Source organism: Pristiophorus japonicus, chromosome 9 (assembly GCF_044704955.1).
Source record: "Pristiophorus japonicus isolate sPriJap1 chromosome 9, sPriJap1.hap1, whole genome shotgun sequence".
Lineage (NCBI taxonomy): Eukaryota > Metazoa > Chordata > Chondrichthyes > Pristiophoridae > Pristiophorus > Pristiophorus japonicus.
In genome coordinates, this window is record NC_091985.1 from 211,411,716 (window position 1) to 211,434,676 (window position 22,961).

General features: G+C 46.0%; 3 protein-coding genes across 9 annotated transcripts in view; 1 reads left to right on the plus strand and 2 right to left on the minus strand.

Annotated features, from left to right (window-relative positions):
* LOC139273608 (zinc finger protein 850-like) overlaps positions 1–15,712 on the minus strand; it is a 560,896-nt gene extending 545,184 nt beyond the window's left edge. The window contains exon 1 of the transcript XR_011595237.1: positions 15,669–15,712. The gene's annotated coding sequence lies outside the window, so the exon portion shown is untranslated. The remainder of the gene's footprint in view (positions 1–15,668) is intronic.
* On the minus strand, positions 531–20,315 carry LOC139273589 (zinc finger protein 664-like). Of its 5 annotated transcripts, none has more exons than XM_070890547.1 (5): positions 20,215–20,314; positions 14,397–14,483; positions 12,832–12,945; positions 10,216–10,304; positions 531–1,773 (listed from the first exon to the last, which is right to left on the minus strand). In XM_070890547.1, the coding sequence occupies exon 5, from the start codon at positions 1,390–1,392 to the stop codon at positions 811–813; it is 582 nt and encodes a 193-aa protein (XP_070746648.1). In that variant the 5' UTR covers positions 1,393–1,773; positions 10,216–10,304; positions 12,832–12,945; positions 14,397–14,483; positions 20,215–20,314; the 3' UTR covers positions 531–810. The 5 variants fall into 5 exon arrangements, 4 of the variants coding, with proteins under 4 accessions (XP_070746648.1, XP_070746646.1, XP_070746647.1 ...); XM_070890545.1 differs by having other exon boundaries at positions 14,393–14,483; XM_070890546.1 differs by lacking the exon at positions 20,215–20,314 and adding an exon at positions 19,957–19,977 and having other exon boundaries at positions 14,393–14,483.
* Positions 20,316–20,567: 252 nt separating this feature from the next.
* Positions 20,568–22,961, plus strand: part of LOC139273579 (zinc finger protein 436-like) — an 84,218-nt gene continuing 81,824 nt past the window's right edge. For 2 of the 3 annotated variants that reach the window (XR_011595223.1, XM_070890513.1), the window contains exons 1-2: positions 20,592–20,707; positions 21,633–21,798. The gene's annotated coding sequence lies outside the window, so the exon portion shown is untranslated. Of the gene's footprint in view, positions 20,708–21,632; positions 21,799–22,961 lie in introns of all 3 variants that reach the window. The other variant, XM_070890514.1, reaches the window with a different exon arrangement.

Here is a 22,961-nt window from a genome sequence, read left to right on the forward strand (position 1 = left end):
AACAACTGGAACCTCCCCTTTCCATTCCATGTTCTGCCTCTGATCTGCCCCAGGGAGGGGGCAGTGTGTGATGTCCCTGTGAGATGCAGTATTTTCAGTGTGTGACCCCGAGCTGCTTCAGGCTGGGGAGAGTGTGTGATGTCCCTGTGGGATGCAGTATTTTCAGTGTCTGACCCTGAGCTGCCCCAGGGAGGGGGCACTGAGTGATGTCCCTGTGGGGTGCAGTATTTTCAGTGTCTGACCCTGAGCTGCCCCAGGGAGGGGGCACTGAGTGATGTCCCTGTGGGGTGCAGTATTTTCAGTGTCTGACCCTGAGCTGCCCCAGGGAGGGGGCACTGAGTGATGTCCCTGTGGGGTGCAGTATTTTCAGTGCCTGACCCTGAGCTGCCCTTATTCCTCCTGCTCTAGGGGGCAGTCACGCTCCTCTCAGTTGGAGTTAATAGGAGGGACCGCATCATCTACTGGATACCGGCGGTATTTCAAGGCACATCACGTCCGGCTCCCTCCCAGAGAAATCCAAAATCAACCTGCAGATTCAATTCATTTTATTATCAATTGTTAACAACATTTAGCTCCATTTGATGCAGCTTTCAGTATTTGAAGAATCCCTTTAAAGAGTTAAGTATGGATGTAAACACAAATTAGAATTATTTTTATCTGACCCTTTTCCCGTTGATTAATTGGTCAAATATCCAGAATATTAAACTCCAGTCCAGTTAGAGGGGGAAATCACTATCAGCAGAAAGAAACCCCAACTGTCAGAATGGACACGATTCAGTCTAGGGTAACAGCAGAATCCAAACCCTGCAGTCACTTGTGAACTCGCTGATGTCTTACCAGGTTGGATGACCGAGCGTATCCCTTCCCACACACGGAGCAGGTGAACGGCCTTTCCCCAGTGTGAACTCGCTGGTGTATCAGCAGCTGGGATGACTCAGTGAATCCCTTCCCACACTCAGAGCAGGTGAACGGCTTCTCCCTAGTGTGAACTCGCTGGTGTGTCAGCAGATGGGATGACCGAGCGAATCCCTCCCCACACACTGAGCAGGTGACCGGCCTTTTCCCAGAGTGAACTCGCTGGTGAGTTAGAAGATTGGATGAACAAGTGAATTCCTCCCCACATTCAGAGCAGGTGAACAGCCTGTTCCCAGTGTGAACTCGCTGGTGAGTTAGAAGCTTGGAATAACAAGTGAATCCCTCCCCACACACGGTGCAAGTGTACGGCCTCTCCCCGGTGTGAATTCGCTGGTGTCCCATCAGGTGGCTTGACTGAGTGAATCGATCCCCACACACGGAGCAGATGAACAGCCTCTTCGCAGTGTGACTGCGCCGATGTTTTTCCAGCTCTGACGGGTAATTAAATCTCTTCCCACAGTCCCCACATTCCCACATTCCCACGGTTTCTCCATGGTGCGGGTGTCCATGTGTCTCTGCAGGTTGGATGATCAGTTGAAGCCTCGTCCACACACAACACGTGTACAGTTTCTCCCCGCTGTGAATGGTGTGATGTTTTTTCAGGCTGTGTAACTGGTTAAAGCTCTTTCAACAGGCAGTGCACTGGAACACTCTCACTCAGGTGTGTGTGGGTCTCGGTGCTTTTCCACTCACAGTGATATTTGAAATCTTTTCCCACAGACAGAACAGGCAAACATTTCTCCTTCCACAGTCAAAGGCCGATGACATTCAGGTCCGGAGGAATCGTGTTATTCTGTCAGATCTTGACGTGCTGTTTGGTTTGATTTTCCCATCTGCAAATCCTGCCCTTCTTATACCCTGCAAAAGGAGTTTACAAAAATCATTACTGCAAGTACCAGACACAAATTCAGAACAGACAATTCTAGATTCCATGGAACATTCTTTCCTCTCTCATTCCTCCAAAGCTGTAAATCCCTGTCCCATACACTCTCTGTCCTCCCTGTCCTGAAATTCACACACATCGCACGTCTGAAAACAACATGTCCTCCACTCCCAGTTTTCACCATCTACTTTGTCTAGGTTCAGTTCTGCACTCACTGGTTCCCCTAACTTCCCCTGAAGGTACGGACTCTGGCTGAGTTCAGTTCTACACTCACTGGTTCCCCTAACCTCCCCTGAAGGTGCTGACCCTGGGGACCCTGTAGCCCCACCCACACTTTGCTCCTCTGCAAAGATGGCCATACATGCACTCTACGCCTCGATGAATCGTGATGGTGACGCACAAACCTGCAGCTTTCCTTTTGTTAATAATTTTTATTTATATAGCAGCTTTAACATAGTACAACGTCCCAAGGCGCTTCACAACAGTGTCACAAGACCAGTTCGCCTAACATCTGTCGCAGGACATTTGGAAAAGCATAATTCAGTCAAGCAGAGTCAGCATGGTTTTGCTCCTGCTACGGCCCCAGTTTCCGGTTACACTCTTATGTTTATAGATTCTGTCCCTTCCTGTCACGCTTTGGTTTTCGTTTCCCCCAATGCTAGCCTGCTTTATTGCCTTCACCTTGTCCTTTAAGCTTTTAGGTTTCTGCTCACCTGAACCCTCCCCCCGCCGTGCCCTGCCCCACCCCCTCCCCCCGACTGATTAGTTAAAGCTCTCTCTGCAGCCCCAGTTATTCAGTTCGCCAGGACCCTAGCCCCAGCATATTCCAAGTGGAGTCCGTCCCGAATATAATATGGGAAAATGTGAGGTTGTCAACTATGGCAGAAAAAATAAAAAAGCAAATTATTATTTAAATGGAGAAAAATTGCAAAGTGCTGCAGTGTAGAGGGACCTGGGGGTACTTGTGCATGAAACACAAAAAGTTAGTGTGCAGGTAGCAAGTAATCAGGAAGGCAAATGGAATGTTGACCTTTATTGCAAGGGGGTTGAAGTATAAAAGCAGAGAAGTCCTGCTACAACTGTACAGGGTATTGGTGAGGTCACACCTAGACTATTGCATACAGTTTTAACCTCTGTATTTAAGGAAGGATATACTTGCATTGGAGGCAGTTCAGAGAAGGTTCACTAGGTTGATTCCAGAGATGAGGGGGTTGATTATGAAGATAGGTTGAGTAGGTTGGGCCTATACTCATTGGAATTCAGATGAATGAGAGGCGGTCTTATTGAAACATAAACGATAATGAGGGGGCTCGACAAGGTAGATGCAATGAGGATATTTCCACTCATAGGGGGAAACTAGAACTAGGGGATGTAGTTTCAGAATAAGGGGTCACCCATTTAAAACTGAGATAAGAGGAATTTATTCTCAGGTGGTTGTAAATCTGTGGAATTCTCTGTCCCAGAGAGCTGTGGTGGCTGGGCCATTAAATATACTTAAGGTGAAAATAGACAGACTTTTGAGCGTTAAGGGAATAAAGGATTATGGGGAGCGGACAGGGAAGTGGAGGTGAGGCCATGATCAGACCAGCCACGTTCTTACTAAATGGCAGAGCAGGCTCGAGGGGCCAAATGGCGTGCTCCTATTTCTTATGTTCTCATTACACAGTACCAGATCTAAGATAGCCTGCTCCCTGGGTGGTTCCGCAAAGTACTGTTCAAGGAAATTATCCCGGATACACACTATGAATTCTTCCTCAAGGCTACCTTGGCCAATTTGATTTGTTCAATCAATATGAAGATTAAAATTGCCCATGATTATTCCTGTTCCTTTTTTACAAGCCTCCATTATTTCTTAATTTATACTCCATCCAATAGTGTAGCTACTGTTAGGGGGCCTATAGACTACACCCACCAGTGAGTGTAGTATTTATTCTGTATCTGTCAGTCTCTGGTTAGCGAGTGTGGCTTTTCCTTTATATCTGTAAGTTTATGGTATGGAAGAGAGGTTTTCACTCTGTACCTGTCAATTACTGGTAAGTGAGTGTGGGTTTCATTCTGTATCTTTCATTCTCTGGTATATGAGTGTGAATTTTACTCTGTATATAACAGTTTTTGGTGTGTGTGTGGATTTCACTCTACTTGTCAGTCTCTGGTATGTTAGTTTGCGATTCCTCTATCCCAGTCAGTTTCTGTTATGTGAATGCGAGCTGTATTCTGTACCCATCGGTTTCTGAAATGTGAGTGTGCATTTTACTCTGTTCATGTCTGTTTCTACTCTGTGATTGTGGGTTTTCCTCCAGCACTGTAAATTTTTGGTATTTGAGTGTTGATTTTCTTCCTGAGTGCGGTTTTACTCTTTGTTTGTCAGTGTTTGATATGTGAGTGTGGGTTGTTATCTGTATCGTGTAGTGAGTTGGTCTTACCGCAGGAGAAGGATCCACAGCCAGCTAGGGAATGGAAGACCAGCAGGAAGAGCAGTGCAAGGAAGGTAGTGCAGGGGTCCCCTGTGGTCATCCCCCTGCAAAACAGATACACTGCTTTGAGTGCTGTTGGGGGGGGGATGACTCATCAGGGAGAGCAGCAGCAGCCAAGTTCATGGCACTGTGGCTGGCTCTGCTGCACAGGAGGGCAGGAAAAAGAGTGGGAGCGCGATAGTGATAGGGGATTCAATGGTGAGGGGAATAGATAGGCGTTTCTGCAGCCGCAACCGAGACTCCAGGATGGTATGTTGCCCCCCTGGTGCAAGGGTCAAGGATGTCTCGGAGCGGGTGCAGGACATTCTGAAATGGGAGGGAGAACAGCCAGTTGTCGTGGTGCACATTGGTACCAACGACATAGGTAAAAAAAGGGATGAGGTCCTACGAAACTAATTTAAGGAGCAAGGAGCTAAATTAAAAAGTAGGACCTCAAAAGTAGTAATCGCGGGATTGCTACCAGTGCCACGTGCTAGTCAGAGTAGGAATCGCAGGATAGCGCAGATGAATACGTGGCTTGAGCAGTGGTGCAGCAGGGAGGGATTCAAATTCCTGGGGCACTGGAACCGGTTCTGGGGGAGGTGGGACCAGTACACAAACCGGACGGTCTGCACCTGGGCAGGACCGGAACCAATGTCCTAGGGGGAGTGTTTGCTAGTGCTGTTGGGGAAGAGTTAAACTAATATGGCAGGGGGATGGGAACCAATGCAGGGAGACAGAGGGAGACAAAAAGGAGGCAAAAGCAAAAGACAGAAAGGAGTTGAGGAGGGGTGGGGGGCAGAGAAACCCGGGGCAAAGAACAAGAGGGGCCACTGTACAGCAAAATTCTAAAAGGACAAAGGGTGTTAAAAAAACAAGCCTGAAGGCTTTGTGTCTTAATGCAAGGAGTATCCGCAATAAGGTGGATGAATTAACTGTGCAAATAGATGTTAACAAATATGATGTGATTGGGATTACGGAGACGTGGCTCCAGGATGATCAGGGCTGGAAACTCAACATCCAGGGGTATTCAACATTCAGGAAGGATAGAATAAAAAGGAAAAGGAGGTGGGGTAGCATTGCTGGTTAAAGAGGAGATTAATGCAATAGTTAGGAAAGACATTAGCTTGGATGATGTGGAATCTATATGGGTAGAGCTGCAGAACACCAAAGGGCAAAAAACGTTAGTGGGAGTTGTGTACAGACCTCCAAACAGTAGTAGTGATGTTGGGGAGGGCATCAAACAGGAAATTAGGGGTGCATGCAATAAAGGTGCAGCAGTTATAATGGATGACTTTAATATGCACATAGATTGGGCTAGCCAAACTGGAAGCAATACGATGGAGGAAGATTTCCTGGAGTGCATAAGGGATGGTTTTCTAGACCAATATGTTGAGGAACCAACTAGGGGGGAGGCCATCTTAGACTGGGTGTTGTGTAATGAGAGAGGACTAATTAGCAATCTCATTGTGCGAGGCCCCTTGGGGAAGAGTGACCATAATATGGTGGAATTCTGCATTAGGATGGAGAATGATACAGTTAATTCAGAGACCATGGTCCAGAACTTAAAGAAGGGTAACTTTGAAGGTATGAGGCGTGAATTGGCTAGGATAGATTGGCAAATGATACTTAAGGGATTGACTGTGGATGGGCAATGGCAGACATTTAGAGACCGCATGGATGAACTACAACAATTGCACATTCCTGTCTGGCATAAAAATAAAAAAGGGAAGGTGGCTCAACCGTGGCTATCTAGGGAAATCAGGGATAGTATTAAAGCCAAGGAAGTGGCATACAAATTGGCCAGAAATAGCAGCGAACCTGGGGACTGGGAGAAATTTAGAACTCAGCAGAGGAGGACAAAGGGTTTGATTAGGGCAGGGAAAATGGAGTACGAGAAGAAGCTTGCAGGGAACAATAAGGCGGATTGCAAAAGTTTCTATCGGTGTGTAAAGAGAAAAAGGTTAGTAAAGACAAACGTAGGTCCCCTGCAGTCAGAATCAGGGGAAGTCATAACGGGGAACAAAGAAATGGCAGACCAATTGAACAAGTACTTTGGTTCAGTATTCACTAAGGAGGACACAAACAACCTTCCGGATATAAAAGGGGTCAGAGGGTCTAGTAAGGAGGAGGAACTGAGGGAAATCTTTATTAGTCGGGAAATTGTGTTGGGGAAATTGATGGGATTGAAGGCCGATAAATCCCCAGGGCCTGATGGACTGCATCCCAGAGTACTTAAGGAGGTGGCCTTGGAAATAGCGGACGCATTGACAGTCATTTTCCAACATTCCATTGACTCTGGATCAGTTCCTATCGAGTGGAGGGTAGCCAATGTAACCCCACTTTTTAAAAAAGGAGGGAGAGAGAAAACACGGAATTATAGACCGGTCAGCCTGACCTCAGTAGTGGGTAAAATGATGGAATCAATTATTAAGGATGTCATAGCAGCGCATTTGGAAAATGGTGACATGATAGGTCCAAGTCAGCATCGATTTGTGAAAGGGAAATCATGCTTGACAAATCTTCTGGAATTTTTTGAGGATGTTTCCAGTAAGGTGGACAAAGGAGAACCAGTTGATGTGGTATATTTGGACTTTCAGAAGGCTTTCGACAAGGTCCCACACAAGAGATTAATGTGCAAAGTTAAAGCATGGGATTGGGGGTAGTGTGCTGACGTGGATTGAGAACTGGTTGTCAGACAGGAAGCAAAGAGTAGGAGTAAATGGGTACTTTTCAGAATGGCAGGCAGTGACTAGTGGGGTACCGCAAGGTTCTGTGCTGGGGCCCCAGCTGTTTACATTGTACATTAATGATTTAGACGAGGGGATTAAATGTAGTATCTCCAAATTTGCGGATGACACTAAGTTGGGTGGCAGTGTGAGCTGCGAGGAGGATGCTATGAGGCTGCAGAGTGACTTGGATAGGTTAGGTGAGTGGGCAAATGCATGGCAGATGAAGTATAATGTGGATAAATGTGAGGTTATCCACTTGTGGTAAAAACAGAGAGACAGACTATTATCTGAATGGTGACAGATTAGGAAAAGGAAAGGTGTAACGAGACCTGGGTGTCATGGTACATCAGTCATTGAAGGTTGGCATGCAGGTACAGCAGGCGGTTAAGAAAGCAAATGGCATGTTGGCCTTCATAGCGAGGGGATTTGAGTACAGGGGCAGGGAGGTGTTGCTACAGTTGTACAGGGCCTTGGTGAGGCCACACGATGGAGTATTGTGTACAGTTTTGGTCTCCTAACTTGAGGAAGGACATTCTTGCTATTGAGGGAGTGCAGCGCAGATTCACGAGACTGATTCTCGGGATGATGGGACTGACCTATCAAGAAAGACTGGATCAACTGGGCTTGTATTCACTGGAGTTCAGAAGAATGAGAGGGGACCTCATAGAAACATTTAAAATTCTGACGGGTTTAGACAGGTTAGATGCAGGAAGAATGTTCCCAATGTTGGGGAAGTCCAGAACCAGGGGTCACAGTCTGAGGATAAGGGGTAAGCCATTTAGGACCGAGATGAGGAGAAACTTCTTCACCCAGAGAGTGGTGAACCTGTGGAATTCTCTACCACAGAAAGTAGTTGAGGCCAATTCACTAAATATATTCAAAAGGGAGTTCGATGAAGTCCTTACTACTCGGGGGATCAAGGGGTATGGCGAGAAAGCAGGAAGGGGGTACTGAAGTTTCATGTTGAGCCATGAACTCATTGAATGGCGGTGCAGGCTAGAAGGGCTGAATGGCCTGCTCCTGCACCTAGTTTCTATGTTACGTGTGTGTGTGTGTGTGTGTGTGTGTGTGTGTGTGTGTGTGTGTGTGTGTGTGTGTGTGTGTGTGTGTATATATATAGCTTTCACTCTCTACCTTTCAGTCTCTGATATATGTGTGGATTGTATTTGTAAATTTCAATCTCTGGTAGGCGAGTGTGGGTTTTACTCTCGGTCAGTTTCAGGTAATGTGGGCTTTTGTCTGTATCTGTCTGTTTCTGGTATTTGAGTGGGGCTTCATTCTGCAACTTTCAGTTTCTCTGATGTGAATGTGGGTTTTAGCGCTGTACCTGTCAGTTTGTGTTACATGAGTAAGTGTTCAATCAGTACAATAACTCCCAGTTTCTGGTAAGGGAGTGCATATTTAAGTCTGTATCTATCACTCTCGAGGATGTGTGTGAGAGTTTTATTCTTTATCTGTCAGTCTCTGAGATTTAAGTGTGGTTTTTCTCTATATCTGTCAGTTTCTGGTATATGTATTTGGGTATTATCTGTATGTATCAATCTCGGTGACATGATTGTGTATTTTTGTCTATCTTTCACTCTTTCACTCTCTGGGATGTGAGTGCAGGTTTTATTCTTTATGAGTGTGTGGATTTTACTCTACAGTGGTCATTCTCTGGGATGTGAGTGTGATCTTCACTCTGTATCTATTAGTCTTTGGTGTGAGTATGGGGTTTACTCTGTATCCATCAGTCTATGGTATGAGAGTGTGGGTATTATTCTGTGAATGTCAGTCTATGGTATGTGTATGTGGGGTTTCCTCCTGTCAGTTTCTGTTATGTGAACGTTTTATTCAAGTGTGTGAATGTGGATTTCACTCGGTACCTGTCAGTCTCTTGTGTGTGAGTGTGGCACTTTTTAGCTGTATCTGTCTGTTTCTGTTATGAGTGGGGTTATGTTCTATAGGTCACAGTTTCTGTTATGTGAGTGTGGAGTTTACCACATTCTACCTGTCTGTCACTGGTATGTTAATGTGTGTATGTTTTCTGTACCCGTCAGTTGCTATTATATGAATGTTGATTTCATTCTGTGCCTTTAAGTGTCTGGTACAGCTGTGGTATTGTGGGTTTGACATTGAATCAGTCAGTCACTTTCAGGTGAGTGTTGATTTTGCTCTGTCACTCTCCTGATATGTGTTTTATTCTGTATCTGTCCGTCTCTGAGAAGTGAGTGTGGCTTTCATTCTGTATCTATCAGTTTCTGATATTTGAGTAAGGGTTTTAATCAGTATCTGTAAGATTCTGTTACAGGAGTGTGGTTTTTAGTCTGTATCTATCAGTCTCTGGAATGTGAGTGTGGGTATTACTCTGTATCTATCAGTCTCTGGAATGTGAGTGTGGGTATTACTCGAGCTATCAGTCTCTGGAATGTGAGTGTGGGTATTGCTCTGTATCTATCAGTCTCAGGAATGTGAGTGTGGGTATTACTCTATCAGTCTCTGCAATGCAAGAGTGTTTTTTTTCTGTACCTGTCAGTTTCTGGTGAGTGACTGTGGAGTTCACTCTCTAACTATCTGTCTCTGGTATGTGAGTGTGAGTATTTGTCTGTAGCTGTAAGGGCCTGGTATGGGAGTGTGGGTTTCACTGTCAGTCAGTCAATCTCAGGCACTGGAAGTGATTGCGATTCTCTCTCAATCTGTCATTCAATGTGTCTGAGTATATGAATCATTATGTTTCTCTCAGTCTCTGGTACTGTTTGTGAGTGTGGGATTGATTATGTATCTGTTAGACTGGTGATGTGTGTGTGTGAGATTCATTATGTAATTGATAGTCTCTTGTACTGAGCTATTCTTGCTCTGTGTGACTGTTGGATTTGGTTCCTTCTCCACCTGCTGTAGGCGGATGATAGTTTGCGATTATCGATGACCGTCTCAGGAGGAGGTTTGGTTCAGTCCATTACCTCCGTTTCTCTGCTCTTGTATGTTAGCTGTTGGGTTTGAGTCATTGTACAGACACGAGTGTGAATTGACAGTGTGTCAGTGTCTATCTGTTGTGTGTGTGAGTAAGGGAATGAAATTGGATCTGCCTTTCAATGCGATATGATTGGACATTGATTGTACTGCTCCAAGTGACTGTGGGATTCATAATATAACTCTGGGAATTTGGATCACTGTGGGATTGACAGCTTCTGCTGCCTGTGACAATATGATTGAGTCAGTTCTGTGTCTCTGCACTCAGTGATAATGTACTTACTGTGTGTGAGAAGGAGCTGCCTGCATTGTTCCTTGTGTTCCGGGTTGAGGAAAGATCAAATTTATTCTGGCTTGGTGAAGTATTTTGCACTGAGAATAATAATAGGAAAACACTATTAGTTATGATATGGACAGCCAATGGAGAGAATATAAAAATAAAGTTATAATTCATGTGTTTGTGTTCAATAAAGTAAAGTATCTGGCGAGAGGAATCTGCGATACAAACAGTGTCATTGTCTGATCTCACTGCAGTACAGCGACACTCAGATTCCCCACACCAGGTGTATAGGATGGTTCTCTAGAAAGTTATCAGCATCCAGACACAACCCAAACCCAGCACTGGTCCATGAATGGGACCACCCGATGGGCACAATTCAGGTTGATATCTCCCGCTTCCATGGGACTACCTGTAAAATTCTGAATTGCTTCCTGAAATATAACCACAGGTACCTGGGCTGTACAACAATTGTTCTCACTCTATTGAAACAGAGTTAACGGCCTGTGTCATTAACAGAATGTCACAGTTACCAGATACTGATGTATCTGAGGGGGCGATAATGTATCGCTCGATCACCAGCAACATGGTTCTGAAGAATTCAATGCACCGAAACAAAATAACCCATTTTTGAAATGTCTCCGATCACATTCCTCTTCTGGTGCCTGCAATAGATGCACTTTGTGACACTCCTCACATCCTCACTCTCAGGCTGTGATTCCACTGTTCAATGTCCAAGAACAACAGGCACTGTGAGATTGGAACTGAATCAGCAACATTCACTACTGATTTGGGGAAAGAAAGCAACAATGATTTGAAAGAGCAAGGTGATTTACTTTCTCTGTTACCTTACACCGTACACACACAGCCCGAGAATGGGCTCCCCCTTCCCCCACTCACTCCATGTTCCAGAACTAGTTCCTACTCCACTCTGCCTCTTACAAACAGCCCCCGACTGCCGCTGAACTTACCCCGACTCAAAGCCCATCTGCGGACACAATTCCAATGTGATGAGCTGCTGTAAGGAGGCTGTTTGCTCCCTTACTCGGGCCTGGATATCTCCGCTCCCTGATGTGTTCAACTATCATCAGCACAGCACAGAGGAAACGGCAGCCGCTGACAGAGCTGGAGGAGGGGAGCTCGCATGGGCCCTTCCTATCAGTTTAAACACTGTGTGCGGAGGGGAGGAGCAGCATGTATTTAGCGTATGCTCAGACCATCTTTTTGTCACAAATTAAATTAGCAAAAATGGGATTGTTTCACAAGTTGCTTTATCACTAATTACATGGGCCACATTGAAAAAACGATTGTGAGAGCCTGACATTGGAGAAAGGGTGCCTAAACTGTTCTACTCGTTCCATCAGTCTCTGGTGTGTGTGTGTTTCCCCGTCAGTTTCCAATAGGCGAGTATGGGTTTTACTTGCATATTATTGCTCAGATACGTGGGTGTGGGTTTCATACTGTACCTGTCAGTTTCTGCTATGTGAATGTGGGATTTATTCTGTACCTGTCAAGTTTTGATGCGAGTGTAGGTTTTATTCTGTATCTGTCAGTTTCTGGTATCCAAGCGAATCTTTATCTGTACCTGTCAGTTTCTGTTATGTGAGTGTGTGTTTTATCATGTACCTGTCAGTTTCTGTTATGTGAGTGTGTCCTTTAACCTATATCATCAGCTTCTGGTATGAGTGGATATTGACCAGTATGTCAATTTTTCGGATCGGAGTGTGGATTTTATTATGTACCTATCAGATTCCGGTATGATAGTATGGGGTTGAATCGGTACCTGTCAGTTTCTGATATGTGACTGTGGTTTTAATCTGTACCAGTCACTTTCTGGTATCTAAGTGAGGATTGCATTCTGTACCGTCAGTTTCTGGAATCTGAGTGTTGATTGTATTCTGTACCTGTCAGTTTCTGCTTTGTGAATGTGGGTTTTATTCTGTACTTGTCAGTTCCTGCTGTGTGAGTGTAGGAATTAATATGTACCTGTCAGTTTCTGGGATGTGATTGTGGTTTTTTTTCTGTACCGTCAGTTTGTGGTAGATGTGTGGGGTGTCAGTTTCTGGTATCTGAGTGTGGATTCATTGAGCTCCTGTTTACTGCCCGATGCTATTTCCAAAACAACGGGGAAGAACAGTCCCTGGATCTGGGAACTTGAGGAGGCCTTTCAGCACATGGAACCTGTTAGAGGAACATGTCAGTTTGTGCAATGTGAATGTGGGATTCATTATGGATCTCTCATTCTGGGGTAAGCAAGTGTGTGTTTCCTCTGTACCTGTTAGTTTCTGGTATGAGAGTGTGGGATTTATTCTGTACCTGTCAGTTTCTGGTATGAGAGAGTGGGGTTTATCCTACATTTGTGAAATTTACAGATCAGAGATGACCCCAACAGACAATAGTTTTGCACATTATATTGGACGAATGCGATTCAGAAATATTTGGAGTAGAGACAAGCTATTAGTGCATAATATAAACGATATCTCTCAGTGATGCAGTGAGTGTGGGATTCACTCTGTATCTGTCAGTCTGTGGTACAGTGAGTGAGTGTTCGATTCACTCTGTATCTGTCATAAATGCAAGTGTTTGTTGTTGCTGTAGAAATGAAGATTTTCAGTTACTTACGTGGTTAACATTTAAGCAGAAGAAAATGTCAGAAGCAGCCTCTTGGATAACAGTCGGGAAAGTGCTGTTACTGGTGAGATCACGATTTGCTTGATGCAAACTTGGCTAATAACCCTAGAGGTGATGGAAAAGAAAGCAACATTTTGGGACGTTTGAGCGAGATGATAAAACATAATCAGCGTGAGGAGAACCGATCAGAGAGCTGGTGCACAAGAAGCATTGAGCTTCTGTTTACTGCCCGATGCTATTTCCAAAACAACAGGGAAGAACAGTCCCTGGATCTGGGAACTTGAGGAGGCCTTTCAGCACATGGAACCTGTTAGAGGAACAGAACTCCCTCCCTAACAGCACTGTGGGAGTACCATCATCACACGGACTGCAGCCGTTGATGAAGGTGGCTCACCATCATCTTCTCCAGGGCAATTAGGGATGGGCAATAAATGCTGGCCTTACCAGCAACACCGACATCCAGTGAACAAATTTAAAAAAGGCAAATCATCCCTTCGAGCGTGTTACATACAGAACAGGAGGAGGCCCATTCAGTCCCTGGGTCCTGTTACATAGGAACAGTCAGCCATTCTGCCCCTCGACTCTGTTACATTAGGAACTGGAGTGGGCCATTCAGCCCTGGAGTCTGCTTTACAGGAATAGATGGACACCATTCAGCCCCTCAAACCTGTTATAAATGAATAGGAGGCCCTTTAGACCCTCGTGTTTGTTGCATTGAAACAGGAGGTGAGCATTCAGCACCTCAGCCTTGCGAAAAGGAATTAGTGGTGGCAATGCATCGACTGGATACTGTTACATAGGAATAGAGGAGGCCATTCATCCTCTGGAGCCTTTTACTTTCGAACAGGAGGATGCCATTCAGCCGCCTCGAGCCTTTCACATCGCAACAGGAGCAGGCCATTCAGACCTTCAAGCATGTTACGTAGGAACTGGAGGAGGCTATTCACCCCCTCCGAGAAAGTTCTAGGAACTGGAGGGGGCCATTCTACTCCTCGAGCCTGTTACATTAGGAACTGGAGAGAGTCATTCAGCCATTGGAGTTAGAAAGCAATAGGAGGAAGCAATTCTGCCCCTCAGGTCTGTTACATTATGAATAGGACAAGGACATTCATCCCCTCGGAACTGTTTCATGGGAACAGGAGAAGGGCATTCAGCCCCTCGAGCTTGTAACATTGGAACTGGAGGAGGCCATTCAGCCCCTGGAGTCTGTTACACAAGAAGTGGCTTTTCAGCCCCTGGAACCTGTTACATAAGAACTAAAGGAGGCTATTCATCCCATTCTAGTCTGATACATAGGTACTGGGGAAGGTCATTCTGCACCTAGAGCTTGTTACATATGAATAGGAGGAAGTCTTTAAGAACCTCGTGCTTATTACATTAAGAACACGAGAAGGTTACTCAGTATCTCCAGTCTGTTACACTAGCAACAGGAGGTGGCCATCAGCCCCCTCAGGCCTGTTGCACAGGAATAGAAGGAAGCCATTCAGCACCATAAACATATTTAATTTGGATAACCTGTCTGTGTATCCGCGCACTATGATCGGTACCGTACCTACTGTGTGTGAGAAGGGGCTGGTTGCACTGTTCTTTATGTCTCAGGTGGTGGAAACTTCACATTTGTTCCGGTTCCTTCAATTCCTTGCCTGTAGGAGGAGAAGGTATCTCTGATCATTCAAGAATAAGAGAGGTAGAAAAGACTAAAGTGATGAATGTAATCGTTCAATTAGTAATCATTATGAACATTCACAAAGGAAAGCCAGCGAGACAAACAGTGTCAGTGTCTGACTCCACTGCAGTACTCAGCTTCTGCACACCAAGTGTGTTGGGCAGATTTACAGCAATTTACTGACATCCAGACACAACCCAATCCCTGCCCTGCTTCAGGAATGGGACGACCCGATGGAGCACGGACCTTTACACAGTTCAGATTGCTGCTCCCCTCATCAGGGCACTAACCGTTCAACCAAAAATAAAGAGCCGCTGTTTAAAACGTGTCCTTCACATTTCTCACCCGGTGCCTGCAATAGATGCTCCTTGTATAAATCCTCAGTGTCCGGCTCTGCTTCCACTGCTCACTGTCCAATGATCATCATCATAGGCAGTCCCTCGGAATCGAGGAAGACTTGCTTCCACTCCTGAAGTGAGTTCTTTGGTTGCTGAACAGTCCAATACGAGAGCCAGAGTCCCTGTCACAGATGGGGCAGATAGTCGTTGAGGGAAGTGGGGTGGGGGGGCGGAACTGGTTTGCCGCACGCTCTTTCCGCTGCCTGCGCGTGATTTCTGAAGGCTCTTGGCGATGAGACTCGTGGTGCTCAGTGCACTCCCAGATGCACTTCCTTCACTTAGGGCAGTCTTGGGCCAGGGCCTCCCAGGTGTCAGTGGGGATGTCGCACTTTATCAGGGAGCCTTTGAGGGTGTCCTTGTAATGTTTCCTCTGCCCACCTTTGGTTCGTTTGAGTTGAAGGAGTTCCGAGTAGAGCACTTGCTTTGGGAGTCTCTGACAACAAACACTGAGACTGGAACTAAAGCAGGAACGTTCACTACTGGTTTGCAGGGAGAAAGCAGGAATGATTGTAAACAGCAGATCCTTCCCATTCTGTCTCCCTTACCTGGGACACACGCTGTCCACACACAGCCCAAGAATGGCCTCTCCCTTCCCCCACTCACTCCACGCACTGAGACCAGTTATTGCTCCACTCCGCCTGTTACACACAACCCCCGACTCCCCCTGAACTTCGCCTGAACTCAGTGCCGATCTCTGAGCCCATCTGCGGACACGCTCCCAAAGCGATGTGCTGCTGTAAGGAGGCTGCTGCTCGCTGCCTTACCCCGGGGCCGCGGTGTCTCCATTCCCAGCTGTTTAAACCATCTTCTTCCGCTCACTGAGTGAATGGCGCTCACAGGCAGGGCTGGAGGAGGGGAGGGCGCATGTGCTCTTCTGCTTCCTGGAAATCCACTCAAGGGACGGGGCTGATCCGCGCATGCGCAGTCTATAATCAGCAAAGTGAACTTTCCCAATTCACGTTAATCAGAATATGAGCAAAGGAACTGGGCCTGGGGAGCAAGGACAGAGATTGTTTAAAGTCCCTTTGGGATGCTCAATTTGGGATCATTCCGTGCACATTGTTTTTCTATTCATGAGCCTGTCCTCACAAATCAATCCTGCTGAAACATCGGAGGGACGAGGGAGCAGGAGTGTTTGCTGGGACCGTGCAGCAGTTAATATCTGACAGAAACAGTCCCAGATTAATTTAATCAGAGTGAAACACTGGGTCACAGAGTAATACCGAACGGCCCTGAGCTGCAAGATTACAGAGAGTACAACAGGCAAGCGAGGGTTAAATGTGAGACGTTGTTTTTTTCACTCTCTGACACTGTCCCGCAGTGTGGGATTAATAATGTGTCTGTCTGTAGTACAATTATCAGTGAGAGACTTTAACTTCTGTCCCTCCAATGGGGACTTTCAGGATAAAAGCAGACTTCACAGGTCAGTCTGGAACTGATACTGTGCATGTTTCTGTGTCTCACCGTCCTGCCTCGATTTCGATCTCTCTCTCTCGATCTCGTACTATTTGTGAAGGCGGGATACTGTTATTTCACGTGATGTGGACACACTTGTGAGTACAACACTGGCACATAGAAACATAGAAAATAGGTGCAGGAGTAGGCCATTCAGCCCTTCGAGCCTGCACCGCCATTCAATGAGTTCATGACTGAACATGCAACTTCAGTACCCCATTCCTGCTTTCTCGCCATACCCCTTGATCCCCCTGGTAGTAAGGACTACATCTAACTCCTTTTTGAATATATTTAGTGAATTGGCCTCAACAACTTTCTGTGGTAGAGAATTCCACAGGTTCACCATCTCTGGGTGAAGAAGTTTCTCCTCATCTCAGTCCTAAATGGCTTACCCCTTATCCTTAGACTGTGACCCCTGGCTCTAGACTTCCCCAACATTGGGAACATTCTTCCTGCATCTAACCTGTATAAACCCGTCAGAATTTTGAACGTTTCTATGAGATCCCTTCTCATTCTTCTGAACTCCAGTGAATACAAGCCCAGTTGATCCAGTCTTTCTTATGTCAGACACTGTTTCTCTCTTTGGTGCTATACATGACAGTGTGGCACTGTTACTGAGCGTAATATGGAGACATTGATGCCAAGTGTAAGACTGATAATGTGTGTGCTCTCTCCCCCCACTGGTGTTATACATGAATGTGTGATACTAGTATTGACCCTAATATGTAGACACAGTTCGGGTGTTTAAGGCTGATACTATGCCTGTCTCTCTGCCGCTCACTCTGATAGCCATCTCTGGGTGATGAGGATGGGATGGATAGATCACTGTTAAATGTCCCTCAGTTTTGGAGGAGAGACAGAGAGAGGCTGGTAGGGCGGTGAACACAATTAATATTTTCACGTTAATCAAACATATTTGCATATATGAAGGGGAAGTAATGTTTGACAAATTTGCTAGAATTCTTTGAGGATGTAACGAGAAGGGTGGATTAAAGGGAACCAGTGGATGTGATGTATTTGGACTTCCAGAAGGCATTTGACAAGGTGCCACATAAAACATTACTGAACAAGATAAAAGTTCACGGTGTTGGGGTAATATATTAGCATGGATAGAGGCTTGGCTAACTAACAGAAAACAGAGTTGGGATAAATAGTTCATGCTCTGGTTGGCAATCAGTAACCAGTGGCGTGCCGCAGGGATCAGTGCTGGGACCCCAACTATTTACAATCTATATTAACAACTTGGAAGAAAGGACCAAGTGTAACGTAGCCAAGATTGCTGATGATACAAAGATGGGAGGAAAAGCAATGTGTGAGGAGGACACAAAAAAATCTGCAAAAGGACATAGACAGGCTAAGTAAGTGGGCAAAAATTTGGCAGATGGAGTATAATGTTGGAAATTGTGAAGTCATGCACTTTGGCAGAAAAAAAATCAAAAAGAGCAAGTTATTTTATAAATGGAGAAAAATTGCAAAGTGCTGCAGTACAGCAGGACCTGGGGGTACTTGTTCATGAAACACAAAAGTTTAGTATGCAGGTACAGCAAGTAATCAGGAAGGCCAATGGAATCTTGGCCTTTATTGCAAAGGGGATGGAGTATAAAAGTAGAGAAGTCTTGCTACAGTCCTACAGGGTATTGGTGAGGCCACACCTGGAATACTGCATATAGTTTTGGTTTCCTTATTTATGAAAGGATATACTTGCTTTGGAGGCTGTTCAGAGAAGATTCACGAGGTTGATTCCGGAGATGAGGGGGTTGACTTATGAGGAAAGGATGAGTAGGTTGAGCCTCGACTCATTGGAAGTCAGAAGATTGAAAGGTGATCTTATCGAAACCTATAAGATTATGAGGGGGCTTGACAAGATGGATGCAGAGAGGATGTTTCCACTGATAGGGGAGACTAGAACTAGGGGGCATAATCTTAGAATAAGGGGCCACCCATTTAAAACAGAGATGAGGAGAAATTTCCTCTGAGGGTTGTAAATCTGTGGAATTCACTGCCTCAGAGAGCTGTGAAAGCTGGGACATTGAATAAATTTAAAACAGAGATAGACAGTTTCTTAACCGAGAAGGGAATAAGGGGTTATGGGGAGCGGGCAGGGAATTAAACCAGAGTCCATGATCAGATCAGCCATGATCGTATTAAATGGCGGAGCAGGCTCGAGGGGCCTCATGGCCATACATTTGCTCCTATTTCTTACGTTCTTATGTAAATTTGAGGTCATCCAAAACTCGGCAGCCCATGTCCTAACTTGCACCAAGTCCCGATCACCCATCACCCCCGTGCTCGCTGACCTACATTGGCTCCCAGTTAAGCAATGCCTCGATTTCAAAATTCTCATCCTTGTTTACAAATCCCTCCATGGCCTCACCCCTTCCAATCTCTAATCTGTAATCTCTTTCAGCCTCACAATGCCATGTGATGTCTGCGTTCCTCAAAATTGGCCCTCGAGCATTCCTGATTAGAACTGTTCAACATCGGTGGCTATGCCTTCAGCTGCCTGGGCCCTAAGCTCTGGAACTCCCTCCCTAAGCCTCTCTGCCTCTGGACATTTCTTTCCCCCTTTAAGATGCCCCTTAAAGCTACTCTTTGACCAGATTTTGGTCATCTGCTGTAATTTCTTCTTTTGTGGCTAGGTGTCAAATTTATTTGCTTTGTCTTATAACACTGAAGTGCCTTGGGACATTTTACTATGTTAAAAGCGGTATATAAATAAAGTTGTTGTTGTTGAAAGCAATGGGAGCTCATACAACCAGAGCTCCCATTATTATCAATGAGAATACTAGATGTCCATTGGTGGTCCGGGTCCACGTGATCCTAGGATACAAATACATACCTGGAAGACATGTTCCTGTACACTGCACTACGAAACTCAGACTCCGACCACAATCCTATGTTCCTCTGAGACCACCAGGCAATTTTTTTTAAAATTCTGGTCAGATGCGGTCACCCAAAAGAAGCTTCCAACCACAATTTTCCACCCAAAGTATTTGTTTAATTTCTTTGCCATTTCCTCGTTCTGCATTATAATTTCTCAGCCTGTAGGGGACTCACATTTACTTTTGCTAATTTTTCCTTTTTAACATACCTACAAAAGGATTTACATTCTGTTTTTATGTCTCTCGCTAGTTTACTCTCATTTTCTATTTCCCCTTTCTTGATCAGTTTCTTGGTCCTCCTTTGCTGAATTCTAAAATGCTCCCAATCCCCAGGCTTACTGCTCTTTTTGGAAACATTATAAGCTTCTTCCTTTGATCTAAAACTATCTTTAACTTCACTTCTTAGTCACGGTTGGACCATCTTTCCTGTGGGGGTCTTGTGCCTTAAAAGGAATGTAATTATTGTAAATTATGTATTAATTCTTTAAAGCAAGCCATTGCTTATCTATCTTGATACCTCTTAATGTAATTTCCGAATCTATCTTAGCCAACTCACCCCTCATACCTAAAAAGTTTGCTTTGTTTAAATTTAAGACCCCAGTTTCAGATTTAACAAAATCACTTTCAAACTTAATGTAACATTTTATCATATTATGGTCATTCTTCCGTTGCCAGCACGTCCCATGTACAAATAAACAAAATAAACAAAACTCACTGTTAAAAGTTGTTGCTGTTAATAATCACAAATCACTTTTTACAAATCACTCCAGGGCCTCGCCCCTCCCGATCTCGGGAATCTGTTGCAGCCCAAAAGATGTCTGCACTCCTCAAATTCTGCCCTTTTGACCATCCCTGATTATAATCGCTCCACCATCGGTGTCCGGCCCTTCAGCTGCCTGGACCCCGAGTTCTGGAACTCCCTCCCTAAACCTCTCCGCCTCTTTCCTACTTTCAGACCCTCCTTAAAACCTACCTCTTTGACCCAGCTTTTGGTCATCTGCCGCAATTTCTTCTTCTGTGGCTCGGTGTCAAATGTATGTTTTGTATCCAGCGCAGGCGCACGGCGAGCGGTCCCGCCCCACAGCACCGACACCACCTGTGACGTCTCTAGGTAACGGTTAAACGGCCGCAATTTTTGAAATCAGGAACTACGTGACCCCCGAGCTGCCCAGCGCGCCTTCATCACAGTGGGCGGGGCTCTGCGGCGCTGCCGACTCCTATTGGTGAGAGTGGCTGGCAATCTGCTTCGTGCAGCCAACAGACGACCGGGAATTCTCTGAAGGTCATTAATTTATGCAGAACGCGCTCTGTGCTCGGTGCCACTCTCCATCAGTCCCCGGATGCCGGGCAGTTTGCTGTAACCAGCGGTTGGACAATGTGGGGAACCGGGGGCAGCAGGGAACCGGACTGATGGTGGGCGGCTGGGGCCGGGGCAGAGCGCACGGCTGGCGGGCGGGGAGGGTGCGGTGAGTCTGTGAGAGAAAACATCGAACTGAACACACAGCCCTGGAGCTCGGTTTGGGGACATGCGGGAGATAGACTGAAACTTCCAGTGAGATCAGACAGTGTGTAACCCGGGGGCCCAGTGAGATCAGACAGTGTGTAACCCGGGGGCCCAGTGAGATCAGACAGTGTGTACCCGGGGGCCCGGTGAGATCAGACAGTGTGTAACCCGGGGCCCAGTGAGATCAGACAGCGTGTAACCCGGGGGCCCAGTGAGATCAGACACTGTGTAACCCGGGGCCCAGTGAAATCAGACAGCGTGTAACCCGGGGGCCCAGTGAGATCAGACAGCGTGTAACCCGGGGGCCCAGTGAGTTCAGACGGTGTGTAACCCGGGGGGCCCAGTGAGATCAGACAGTGTGTAACCCGGGGGCCCAGTGAGATCAGACAGCGTGTAACCCGGGGGCCCAGTGAGTTCAGACGGTGTGTAACCCGGGGGCCCAGTGAGATCAGACAGTGTGTAACCCGGGGGCCCAGTGAGATCAGACAGTGTGTAATCCGGGGGCCCAGTGAGATCAGACAGTCTGTAACCCGGGGGGCCCAGTGAGATCAGACAGTGTGTAACCTGGGGGCCCGGTGAGATCAGACAGTCTGTAACCCGGGGGGCCCAGTGAGATCAGACAGTGTGTAACCCGGGGGCCCGGTGAGATCAGACTGTGTGTAACCCGGGGAGGATGGGCCCAGTGAGATCAGTTAGTGTGTAATCCGGGGAGAATTCTGGTGATTTTCTGTAAGTCCAGACGGGCGGGACAGGAATCTTGAGGAATAGGATAAAATCAAACAGAAATACTGGACATAGACTTTTCTGAAACATTGGAAAAACACTTTACACTACATTCCACTTCACAACATTAATATTCTTCTAATTTTCTGCCCTTTCATAATTAGATCTCCCGGTGAATGGCGGAGTGATTGAGAAAGTTCCACAGCTGGAAGGAAACCGGGATTGTGGACTGAGGAACAACAGCAGGTGAACCAGCACAGGATTGTGAGAGCACCAACCAGTGAGCCCCTTCCGATTGAATGCGCTTCAATAGATTGACTGGGGAGAAAGGTAAGAGAAAGTGCCATTTACTCAGCTACACACCGGTCCTGTAGACAGTACACACAGGTTACAAGGTAAGGCAGGAAATGAGACTGGGAGAGACTGACCACCGAGCACAATTATCCAGCATGAGGCCGTGCAATGGGATGTGAAGTGAGATCACTTTCTGTCTCTAAACACACAGTCACAGTGAATCTTGTGTGTGTTTTAGAGTAAAGGGCTTTGATCTAAGAGGTGACTCCAGTTTGAGGCAGAGACCAGCAGATGGACCCGTCTCTGTACATTCGGTGGGGCTGAACTCACACCGACACCATCAGATCTCAGTGTTCAAATATTTCCCATCTGGTGAGAAAGCCATTGGAAAGATTGAACTGGAAGCATCATAGTCAATTCATTGATCACGATGCACAGACCAATCTGAAATACCAGCACGGCCTATTACTGACAGAATCAATTATTCATTCATGAACATTTGGAATTAACAGAAAATATATTGATAAGTACTACTATTGAAGCATTGATCACTCGAGGTATGTAGTATTCTAATGTACTGAAACACAGATATGGAGAGTTGCAATTTATTAATTGGCGTCGTACTTGACCCTGAGATGAGCTTCCGAACCCATATTCCCTCAATCACCAAGTACGTTTACTTCCAGCTCCATAACATCGCCGGTCTCTGCCCCTTCCTCAGCTCAACTGCTCAAACCCTCATCCATGCCTCTGTTACCGCTACATTGGACTATTTCCAATGCTCTCCTGATCGGCCTCACACCTCGCACTCTCCGCAAGCTTACGCTTATCAAAAACACTCCTGCCCGTATCCTTACTCAAGAACACAAGAAGTAGCAGCAGGCGTAGGCCATACGGCCCTTCCGTCTGCTCCGCCATTCAGTAAGATCTCTATTCAATACAGAATTTCAAAGATTCACAACTCTTAAGTGAAGAAATATCTTATCTCAGTCTTAAATGGCCGATCTCTTATCCTAATACTAGGACCACTAGCTCTAGACTATCCAGCCCTTGTCAATTCTATGTTTCAATGATATCACCTTCCATTCTTCTAAACTCCAGAGAATATAGGCCTATTCGACTCAATCTGTCCTCAGCCCTCTCATCCCAACTTGTACCAATTTCCATTCACCCATCACCCCTGTGCTCACTGAACTACA